This window comes from Trachypithecus francoisi, unplaced genomic scaffold, assembly GCF_009764315.1.
Source record: "Trachypithecus francoisi isolate TF-2019V2 unplaced genomic scaffold, Tfra_2.0 Contig01579, whole genome shotgun sequence".
Taxonomy (NCBI): Eukaryota; Metazoa; Chordata; class Mammalia; order Primates; family Cercopithecidae; genus Trachypithecus; species Trachypithecus francoisi.
In genome coordinates, this window is record NW_022681442.1 from 35155236 (window position 1) to 35167256 (window position 12021).

The following is a 12021-nucleotide window of genomic DNA, read 5'->3' on the forward strand; positions in this document are numbered from 1 at the left end:
GCTGAGAATCAGAACATCTTTGCTGTCTTGTCCTTCAATTTGGAGCACTAATATCAAACATGATTTTCATAGGGGTTAAATGGCAATCACATTTTCAAAGCCCTCAGTCAATGGTAGCAGTAATGCCAAAGTTAGTCATCAGAAAGTGAATAATTTTTTCCATGCTGAAAGAAAAACTGAACTCAAATAAAATGGTATAAGGCTGGACATAGTGGCTCACACTTGTAATTCTAGCACTTTGGGAGGCTGAGGCAGGAGGATCGCTTGAGCCCAAGAGTTGAAGACCAGCCTGTGCAACAGAGTGAGATCCTGTTGCTAACAAAAAAAAAAAAAGAAAGAAAATGGGCTAGGAGTGGCGGCACACACCTGTAGTCCCAGCTACTTAGGGGGCTAAGGCAGAAGGATTGTTTGTGTCCAGGAGTTTGAGGCTACCGTGAGCTGTGATCATACCACTGCCCTCCAGCAAGACCTTGTCTCTAAAAAAACAAAAAGTATAAGATGGCCAAAGTTTGAAGAACCCCATACTTACAGCTTATGTATTATTTATATCAATAAAACTAAGTAAGTGCTAGAGTTCTCTATTTTATTTTAGCCTGAAAGAATCCTCAATCCAGCTGATTTTCTTTCTACCCTTTAGGTAGCACGAGTAACCGCTCCAGCACCCGGAGCCTCCTCAGTGTGAGCAGTGGGATGGAAGGGGACAATGAGGTGAGAGCTGGGACTCCACCCCACCTATCTTGTCCTAGGGGTCGTTTCATCGCAAGAGAGAGAAACCCAGGTGAAAGGGGCCAGACACAGAAGGTCATATATTATAGGATTCCATTTATATGAAATGCCAGAGTGGGCAAATCCACAGAGACAGTTTGCAGATTGGTGGTTGCCAGGGCTGGAGGGAGGAGGAATGGGAAGAAACTGCTTAATGGGGACAGGGGTATTAGTCAGGGTTCTCTAGAGGGACGTGTGTGTGTGTGTGTGTGTTGTGTGTGTGTGTGTGTGTGTGTGTGTGTGTGGCGTTTATTAAGTAGTATTAACTCACACAATCACAGAGTCCCACAATAGGCTGCCTGCAAGCTGAGGAGCAAGGAAGCCAGTCCAAGTCCCTGGAACAGGAGAACTTGGAGTCCAGTGTTTGAGGGCAGGAAGCATGCAGCATGGGAGAAAGATGTAGGCTGGGAGGCTAAGCCAGTTTCTCCTTTTCACATTGTTCTGACTGCTTTATATTCACTGGCAGCTGACTAGATAGTGCCCACGCAGATTAAGGGTGGGTCTGCCTCCCCCAGTCCACTGACTCAAATGTTCATCTCCTTTGGCAGCACCCTCACAGACACACCCAGGATCAATACTTTGCATCCTTCAATCCAATCAAGTTGACAGTCAGTATTCACCATCACACAGGGTTTCTTTTTGGGTGATGAAAATGTTTTAAGACTAGACTAGATAGAGGGTGCACAACATTATAAATACACTCAATGCCACTGAATTGTCCACTTTAAAATGGTTAAGTTTATGTTAACTTCACCTCAATAAATAGAAAAGAAGGAAAGAAAGGAAGGAAGGAAATAGACAGCTGGAAATCCACTCTTACTAGTGAAACCAAAAGGGGCATCTGTGGGAAGGAGCCGATGAGTCTCAGGGGATCCAGGGTTAGGGGCCACCCTCCGGGTCTGGATTAGGAGCTGCAGGACCTGCCAGAGGGAGCCGGGGTCACTGTTCTGTGTGTCCCAGGCCCAAAAGTTCTTTGGTCTCTGCTTCTCTGCACACATCCGCTTTCTTTCCCCTCACACTGCTGCCTTCTGCTTCTCCACAGTCCCCTGAGTCCACTAGGCCTCCGAGCAGGGAGTAAGTTGCTGCTTTAGGTTGAGGCCCCATTCCAAGTTGGCTCAATTTGGGACATGTGTATAGCTTGATCCAGGGACCAGTGGCTGGGACAAGCAGGAGGGGCCACATGGGTCACTGCCAACTCTGAAGCCTTCTGAGAAGGGTCCTTGGGTGGGCATTTCTAAGAAGCTTCCACCTGGTGCTGATGCTGACCAGCCACAGAGCACACTTTGAGTAGCAAGCAATTAGAATTCAGGCAATTAATGATCATTGGGGCCAGATTGTCTTCCTCAGTGACTTCAGGAGGAAATGGAAAGCTGCCAGGTATGGCTGGGTTGATTTTCAGTTTGCGAACAACCTTCAGCCCCAGCCTAAGGAGGACCAAGGGGCTTTTGGGTTATGGTTGTCCAGCTGTGCTGGTTGCTGAATGTAGTTTTCGCCTTTCTTTCTCATCTTGTTTCCTGTAGGATAATGAAGTCCCTGAGGTTACCAGAAGCCGCAGTCCAGGTCCCCCACAAGTGGATGGGACACCCACCATGTCCCTTGAGAGACCCCCCAGGGTGCCTCCGAGGGCTGCCTCACAGAGGTAACATCAAAACTGATATGAAATTTTTCCCTTATCTCTGAATCCTAGGGGAGAATAGGACTTGGAAACACCTAAGATGACTAAAGAATAAGCACAGAGCTGGGCGCAGTGGCTTATACCTGTAATCCCAGCACTTTGGGAGGCCAAGGTGGGTGGATCACAAGGTCCAGAGATCGAGACCATCCTGGCTAATATGGTGAAACCCCGTCTCTACTAAAATACAAAAAATTAGCTGGCCATGATGGCACACACCTATAGTCCCAGCTACTCGGGAGGCTTAGGCAGGAGAATCGCTTGAACCCGGGAGGCAGAGGTTGCAGTGAGCTGAGATCATGCTCCACACTGCACTCCACTCTAGTCTGGGCAACAGAGTGAGACTGTCTCAAAAAAAAAAAAAAAAAAAAAAAAGCACAGAGCTAACTGAAATGCCTGCTCCATTGGACATATTTTACTGTGGACCCTTCATTAATTAAGTGATGCATTATTTAGTTGCAAATACTTTAAATAGCAAATTCAATGTTTCATAAATGAAATACATTGAAAAATGTCAACTTTTAAAATAGTTTTTATCCATTTGGCTAGAATTCAACTCTCCAATAACTAACTCCCTTGGCTGGACTGTAGGGACAGTGCCTTTTGGGGAACAGAAAATATGAAGGAATTGGAAATGAAAATGCAGGTGACAGGCCACATCATATGGTGGTGGGAAGCCTGATTCTAGACCCCCCCTACCTGGGGTCAAGTCTCCAGCAGCTGTTTGCAAACTTGCAAGAACTATTTAACTTTAACTTTCATGTATTTCAATTTCCTTTTTTTTTTTTTTCTTTTTTTTTTCTTTTGAGATAGATTCTTGCTCTATTACCCAGGCTGGAGTGCAGTGGTGTGATCTCGGCTCACTGCAACCTCCGCCTGCTGGGTTCAAGTGATTCTCCTGCCTCAGCCTCCCAAATAGCTGGGATTACAGGTAACTGCCACCACACCCAACTAATTTTTGTAATTTTAATAGAGACAGGGTTTCACCATGTTGACCAGGCTGGCCTTGAACTCCTGACCTCAGGTGATCTGCTCACCTCGGCCTCCCAAAGTGCTGGGATTACAGACATGAGCCACCATGCCCAGCCTCAATTTCCTTGTCTATAAAATGGGGATAATAACAGAACTTTCTGCAGAGTCATAAGCATTGAGTTCTTGGCCTATAGTAAGAACTCAGCAATATAAGTGATTTTTTATTTTATACAAGAGAGGAGTTAATATCTAGAGATTTGGAGATGAGCATTAGACTAAAGAATTTGACTAATTTACTAGACTCTGACGTATGCCTTTGTTTATATGATACTTGGGCCTCTGGTAGGAACCTTTTTATGGTCTGGTCTTGTGGAGTACGGAAAAAGTGGTCACAGCTAGCTGTGTGTCCACAGATGCAGAAAGGAGCCCTTGGGAATAAAAGCCAAGGCCTGTCTTAGGAGTTAATTCTTTGATGTTTAAAATAAAATGTTCATGTGTTGATGGGGCATAAGGAAGGAGGAAGCTTTTCTTCAACCAGGGTTTTGGTTTGGTTTTTGCATTTTGAAACTTTTAGATGAAGCTCATCAGTGGAATTTGTTGAGAAAGTGCAACAAGGAGGCCTTTCTTCTGGTTTTCTGGAAAGAGAAGCTGGCTCTGTGCTAAGGATCTTTCCATTTCTCCCTTTGCTATTTATCACTTTCCCATGTGCTCACAGCAACATTTGTGTGTTGGCACTTGCTACTCAAACATCGCCCAGGCCCAAGCTGTGCCACATCCACCGGGCATGCCTCCCTGGTGTAGACTGGAGGGCATGGATTAGAATATTAGTCCTGGAAGGAAGCTTAGCAGCAATCTAGTCCCATCACCTGAATTTGCATTGTGCTCTGTTGCTTGAAAATTATTACATAGTTGGTGATTGGAGGGCTTACCAAGAGCAGTGATGGTGATAAATGCTGTTATTTATTGAAACTTACTATGTGGCAGGTATTCTGTTAAACACACTAAATGCATTATCCTGTTTAATTCTCTCCACAATCCTAAGAGGTAGGTATTTAGTGTTATCCCATTTTGCAGATGTAGAAACTGGGGCTTGAGATTGGGTTGAGACTTGCTCTGTGTGGCAAACCTACCAGACTTCATCTCATAGGCATTGTTTTATACCTATCCAAGAAAGTCTAAGTATTAGAGTAGGAGGTTCAAGATCCAAGGCCTTTTATTCCTGAAGGTTGAGGACTTTGAAGGCAGTTGTCTAAATGTACCAAGATAAAAGAGTTGTCAAGTTTGAAACTTTAGCTATAAAATTTCGGTGGGATTTTGTTAACAGAAGAGAAAGAGAAAACAACCAGGGAAACAGGTTCCAAAAATTAAAGGATAGAAACTAGGAAGCATGTAAATGTGTAAAAAGAGACAGTGGTTGAGTTGTTTGGGGAGTCTGGAAGCATGTTGTGATAGAAATGGGGAGAGAAAAGGAGGAAAACATTTTTTGCTAAAGAAATAATGTTTACAAAGCAGTTTGTAATTGATAGAACTGGGGGTGTGGGTGCATTTTTGGTGTGAAAAAAGATGTGTGAGTATGCAATTTTCACAATAAAATAAGGAGATATTTGAGCAGATAATAAAATGGGTCTCTCTCCAGAATGGCTTCAATGCTTGACCTGCTTACAGACAGGATTGAAGGCTGACGTTGGTGTCCTAGACTCCACTGTCAGATCTGGGAATCAGCATCTCTTCTCTGCTTGTGTTCTAACTCCCCGCTAAACCCTGGCCCAAACCAAACAGCACTGGTAGTACAGCCTCCATCCCACTCCATCCCAGTTCTGGTCCATGCTTCTGCTCACTCTACATGCTGTCCCACAGCTTGAATTGCCACCAGCAGACAAAGACCCCAAGTCTCCATCTCCATCTCAGCCTTCTCTTTCCTACAGTTGACTGGGGATCTTCACTCAGGGACCCCACCAATATCTCAAACATAGCCTGTGCAAAACGGAACTCATCAACCCACCTACTATTCTCTACCATTCTGTACCCCAGACTGCCTTCTTCTCATGAGTTCCCAGCCTGAGACAGTGGGACCATTCTCTCCCTTCCCTAAGCCTCAAACCTGGGAGTCATCCTCTATCCCTGCCCCCCTCGCAGCTCTCATATCCAGTGTGTCTTCAGGCTCTGTCCATTCTGCTGCTCTTTCAGCTGTTAGATCCACCCTCTTTTCCATCTGCTAGCACCTAAGTTCATTCTTGAAGGCCCACACTTACCTCCCTTCCTCCAGTCACTCCCTCCTCCACATTGCAGTCAGAGTGCCCTTTCTAGAACAGGAATAGCTGATGATGCCATTGCCTGGCATGAAAGCCTTCACATTTAATTCTGTGTATTTCAGCATTCTTTGGTTCTGCCTAGCTCAAGTCCTGCCCCTCTCCTGTATTCACCAATGCTCTGCCACTTCAGCATTCCCAGTGAGCTCTGCCACTCTGTACTGTTTCTTTGCCCAATCTGTTGCTTTTCCTGGAATGCTGTCTTCCTCCTCCCTTCTACTCTCCGCTTAGAAAATTCCTATACATCCTTTAAGACTCAGTTCAAACATCACCTCCTCTGTGAAGCCCTCTCTAATGTTCCCATGCAGAGTGAATCTTCTTTTGGTTTCCCAAGCACTCCTATTATATTCTATACTCTAATAATACACTCAGTGTTGCAACCCTTGTGTAGATGTGTCTCCTCAATGAATGGTGAACCTGTGAGACACTACTTTTGATTTTTAATTTTTTTTCTCCTATCCCTAGTGCCTGGCAGAGTTAACTGGCACATACTAGGAACTTAAAAGATATTCACTGTGTTAAGTGAATGGATGGAAGGATAGATTGGTATTGTTTGGGTTGGACTTCCAGAGCTCTTAAAAAAGTAGCCACCCTCAAGCCTGTAATCTCAGCACTTTGGGAGGCCGAGACGGGCGGATCACGAGGTCAGGAGATCGAGACCATCTTGGCTAACCCGGTGAAACCCTGTCTCTACTAAAAAATACAAAAAACTAGCCGGGCGAGGTGGCGGGCGCCTGTGGTCCCAGCTACTCGGGAGGCTAAGGCAGGAGAATGGCATGAACCCGGGAGGCGGAGCTTGCAGTGAGCTGAGATCCGGCCACTGCAGTCCAGCCTGGGCGACAGAGCGAGACTCTGTCTCAAAAAAAAAAAAAAAAAAAAAAAAAAGTAGCCACCAAGTCATCTACCACCATATACAGGTGGGTTATAGATGAGCGAAAGGAACTGCACACTCCTGGCCAGGCACAGTGGCTCATGCCTGTAATCCCAGCACTTTGAGAGGCCAAGGCAGGTGGATCCCTTGAGCTTAGGAGTTTGAGACCAGCCTGGCCAACACGGCAAAACCCCATCTCTACCAAAAAAAAAAAAAAAGTTAGCTGGGTGTGGTGATGTGTGCCTGTAGTCTCAGGTACTGGAGAGGCTGAGGTGGGCACATTGCTTGAGCCTGGGAGGTTGAGGCTGTAGTAAGCTGTGATTGCGCCATTGCACTCCAGCCTAGATGACAGAGTGAGACCATGTCTCAAAACAAACAAACAAACAAACACTATAATTACAGGTCTAAAATTATAAATAAGTTTCCTTGAGATGTAGCTTCCAATCTTTAGCTGGAGTTGTTCCTCAGAATGAAACCTAGAGAGGGTATGCCCATAGGCTCACTCCAACTGCAGAGTGTGGCAGCAGAAAGAGGAAGAGGGGCTGGGAGGAAATCATGGCTGTCTTTGTGGTGGGAGATAAAATGTAAGGCTCATGAGGCATAACTGGGGAACAGATTTCAGAATAGATCTTTAATCATCATCATTATATTATTAGCTTTACTTGCTGAGTGCCTACTCCAAGCCACAAACTGCTACCTACTTTCCTACTGTCATCTCCAAGCCTCACATGGTACTCCAACGTATGGATCAGTACCTCTGTTTGGCAGATGAGAAAACAATTTCAGGGGCGCTGAACTTGCACACACAGAGATGTATGCATAAATGTCTATGCTATATGTTCTTATAGGTTCTGAATCTCCCCTATCAAAACACTCCGTAGAGTTTCCTGATTTTTGCCTATTGTCCGTCTCATCCACACACTTGCAACATCTTGAGGGCCTAATCCATGACCACTTTACTTGCTGTTATATCCCATACCCAGAAGTAGATATAAAGTAAATTAATGTTTGTTGAAAGAAAGAAAGAAAGAGTGAAAGAAAGATGGCAGAGAGGCAGGCAGGCTAAATTTGCTCAGGTAAAAGTGGTATTGTGTCCTTTGGCTTTCTCCTGTAACCCCAAGCTCACAGGGCAGGGTGAAGAGATAGAAGGAGACCATCCTTTTGTTTTCATGGTATAAAGCTCAGTCACTCAGTGACAACCAGACAATGCCATCTAATCCTAGGACTAGGGTGGGACCTCCCAAGGTTGTCTGTGATTCTTATTTTCTGCTACTCCCTCCCTCTTTTGCTCCTGAGGCAGCCCCTCTTTTCCCAACTCTGTTGTCATTTCCTTGACCTACACAAACCTTGCATTCAAGAGACATTTAGTACATATTTACTCATTGATTCGATCAATCCTCAAGTATGCAACTCCAGGGTAGCACAGTTCAATTATAGCACCTAACAAAGCTCTTTTTCTTATTGACTTGCTTCCAAGGGAATTAAATATTGGTTTTACAGCACACACGTGGAAATGCCATCTGTAATCCTTGAACCTGTCTGTAAATAGACTCACCCTAGTCTACCTGGAACGTCATTTAAGACTGTTCAAAAACCATACAGAATAACATGGAGGGAAGTTTCCAGGAAGGCAGATGCAGAATTTGGATAACAGTTATCCCATGAGGAAGCAGTCATGAGAAGCAGGCTTTGGAAATTCCAATTCCTCTCTCAACAGATCTCCCTACTACAGTGTGTCTCCTGCGTGGCTATTAGAATTGGTGGTGTTTTAAAATCTAGGTTTCATTATTATTTAGGTATGGCAAAGTCAACAGCTCAGGAGACAACTGCCATTGAAAAGATAGTTTGGTATACTCACAGATCCCAAAAAGGGGTACATCACCCCATAGGGGGCTACATGGGGAAGCATCAGGGCCAGTAAGGAGGCAGAGGAGCAGGGGAAAATGTGGACAAGAGCTTTTATTGTGGTTTCCATGGGTGAAGCTGGGTAAGATTTAGAATTGGCTAGTTTGAATAATTTCATTGGCTCTGAGGCATAACTGGCCCTAGGGTGATAAGGGCAAGTGGATGGTGGCCCAATAAAGTGGAGTGTGAAAGCCCCATAGAGGAGGTGGTTGGGGCATGCATCTGGACTGGTTGGTTTACATATGAAAGGCATGTTTAGCAGTGGAAGGCAGGTAGCTTGTTTCCTGTTTCTAGGAATTGGCTTATCCTGGGAGGGGCAGTCTCTCCAGGGTCAGCAAGGCCCCAAGATGGCAAAGTATCAGATAATGAAAGGGTTGGTGAGTACAACTGGTTGGGGAGGGAAACTTCAAAAGCTTTGCAGCTTGAGTCCTACCCTCTAGAACTTAGAATGCAATGGGTCTGGATGGATCCTTGGAACTGGTATTTTTAAAAGCTCTACTGGTGTTTCTAATGTGCCGCCAAGATTGCAAGCCACAGCTAGTGTGTGTGTCACTCAGACATTCATATGTGTGTTTAGTTCCTGTCTCATTTAGTTCCTGTCTCATTAACTGAGGATTGTGTCACTTTGCATAGTATACCAAGTTTGCAACCAACTGTGCATTCCTAAGAACTATTTAATCAAATTAGTTTTTAAATAGAGTTGCTTTATCTTTCATTTCAGGCCTCCGACCAGGGAGACCTTCCATCCTCCTCCACCTGTTCCACCCAGAGGACGCTGATTCCACCTCCTAAAACCTGCCTACTTCAGGACTTTCAAGATTCACAGTCTTCAGCCTGTTAATGATGTCTTCATGTTGAGTTTTACGGCATGACTGTTGACCTTAAGATCAGTCTCTTTGCTGACAATATTGCAGCCCTGCTGGTTTGGGCTTGCCTTGAAGACTTTATTAAGGCATGAAGAAGTGAAAAACTAAGGGCTTTATTCACCGTCACCAAGTATATTAAACCATATACTTAAAAAGGATGAAGACTTAATTGAAATACTTACCTCTAATTTGCTATATCAGAAGCCTAAAAAGAATGATCATAAATGTACTTCACCAGTGATTTTACTGAAATGCACTTATATTAGTCTTTATGTATTTGCTAGTTCAGCCTCATTTCTAGAAGAGGTTATAATGTAAGATTTGTAGTATTCAAGTAAGAAGATAAGTGACTAATTTTAAAATAATTCTTCTACTTTTCTGTATATTCAGCAGGGTATTTAAGTGCTAGGGCTGGTCACACACAACAGATTGAAAAGACTAGACAGTGATTAGTACAAACTCCTCTTATACAGAAGGCAAATCTGAGGTTCCACAGAAGTCTGGAACCAAGACTACTCAGTTGGTTAAATAAAGAGTTAGTCTACACTGGGCCTGCTCGTTCTAGGTCACCACATTTTCCATCTCCAAATAGCCAGCTCCTCTCTCCCTCAAGAAATGCCCAGATGTAGAAATTCATCAATGCCTACTGGTCTTGCAGAATTTTCCATCTTCCATATCTCCCAGGGATAAGACTACCAAATTTGTTTGTTCGTTTTCTTTTCAATTTGGGAATTTATACTTCAGTATGGTTTCAACACAGTTATGTTTCCAGAGAACATCTAGAAGTGGTTGGAAACCAGAAGCTGGGGATTCCCAGGACCCCACTTAGTGCTCTGTTTCCTTTATAGGTTTTAGTTCTGGTCATAAAGAGAGAGAGGAGGACCTCTGACTTTTTCTTTGTTGAGGGTTCTGAGGAAGAAAAACAAACCTAAAATGGAAATACAGTCAGCCTTTCAAATCCATGGGTTCTGTGTCCGTGGATTCAGCCAACCTTGGATCAAAAATATTTGAAAAACAATCTACAAAGTTTCAAAAAGCAGAACTTGAATTTGCTGCATGCCAAGAACTATGTCGAATTCATGTAAGTGAAGTGATGTGTAGGCATCGTATTAGATATTATAAGAAATCTGGAAATGATTTAAAGCATACAGGAGGATGTGTGTAGGTTATATGCAAATACTATGCCATTTTATATACGGGACTTGAGCATTTGTGGATTTTGATATTGGGGGATCCTGGAACCACTCTCCATGGATACCAAAGTACAACTATAGTTATCTATTTTTTACATACTTATTATTACCATCATGCTTGGTAAATCCATTTTTGCATAGAATGTGGAGCCTTAACATATGTCATGAATTTGGATTCCCTGGCACATACATCTACCTTCAAATCAGAGGTCCTTAATGATGCCTAAACATACAGTAAAATTAGAATCATAAATATTCCTTTAAAAAATATTCAAAATGTGTTTGTTTCCCATGGGATTATTCTCTATCTCACACAAAATTTAAAAATCCACATTAATGATCCATTTAAGTGCAGTTTTATTGGGTCATTTTCTAATGATTAAAGGTTCTTTCTCAATTTCATTCCTCAGTCCTGCAAATAAGGACTCTTACTGAAGAGTACTGAAACAAGGACTCTTAACAGCTTCTGGAGTCTTGGGTTTTGTTTTGTTTTTTGACATAAAATACACTATTGGCTATGTCCATCACGAGAGTGTTTGTAGTAATTAATTACCTTGCACAGGGCCTGGCACTTAGTAGCATGCTGCAAATGTTCCCTCAGTGGTCCTTTTACTCTCCTTGTCACTTATTTTGGAAAACAGAGGCACCTGAGATAAGAAGAAGAAGAATTTCGATGTTGGTATGCTTGCCCTTACTGTTACTTATAGACAGTCTCCATCGTAGGCAAACTTGAATTTGATTAAGTGACATTTTAAAAATAGGGCTGGGAAAAATATTCAGTAACTGTAAGCCCCCTTTTGGATGCCAAATTTAGAATTTTGTACATTCTCTTATGAACAAGCATTTAGATCATAACATGGTAAAGCCTATTACCAGCCAATGTTGTTAGCATCTTTGTATGCACATCACTGTTTGTGCAATATATGAGTATTTTGTTGCATTGTATTCTTATATAAAAATAAGTAGAAAACATAAAATTGAAATTGCTGATGAGAAGCCTGTGTCTCATGAATGTGATACACTTGAGACATGGATGGAACTGATCAGGAGTGCCAAGTCAAAAGCAGCAGAATCTTAAGCCCTCACTGGTTGTTCCTTTAACATCCAAGATGCTTGGTTATATGTAAAAGAAGAAAATCAAAGAATTTGGATGAAACACTGGGACTTTGTTATCAAAGAATGTCTGTAATGATGAGGTGAAAATTTTCATTTTCCAGAAACAGAACTGCTCATTTATAACATAAATATATTCAACTTCCACATACTCAACACATGTGTACACATTTTAAGGAATACATTATATAACAAAACCATGGATTTCCAATACAATGAGGATCAGAAACGACACTACAAGCTAGGGTCCAAAGAAACCATTAAAAAGTTTTCTACATATGCTTAGGCAGACAGCTCTGCTGCCACCATCCTTGCCCAAGATTTTACAAGCTGGCTCCATAGAAAGTGAAGCTGT

General features: G+C 43.0%; 1 protein-coding gene across 3 annotated transcripts in view; it reads left to right on the forward strand.

Moving 5' to 3' along the window:
* PIK3AP1 (phosphoinositide-3-kinase adaptor protein 1) overlaps nucleotides 1-11549 on the forward strand; it is a 129445-nt gene extending 117896 nt beyond the window's left edge. For 2 of the 3 annotated variants that reach the window (XM_033187302.1, XM_033187308.1), the window contains 3 exons: nucleotides 638-708; nucleotides 2286-2404; nucleotides 9216-11549. In XM_033187302.1, the coding sequence (XP_033043193.1) occupies nucleotides 638-708; nucleotides 2286-2404; nucleotides 9216-9273 (248 nt within the window). In that variant the 3' untranslated portion in view covers nucleotides 9274-11549. The remainder of the gene's footprint in view (nucleotides 1-637; nucleotides 709-2285; nucleotides 2405-9215) is intronic. The other variant, XM_033187316.1, reaches the window with a different exon arrangement.
* Nucleotides 11550-12021: the final 472 nt, after the last annotated feature.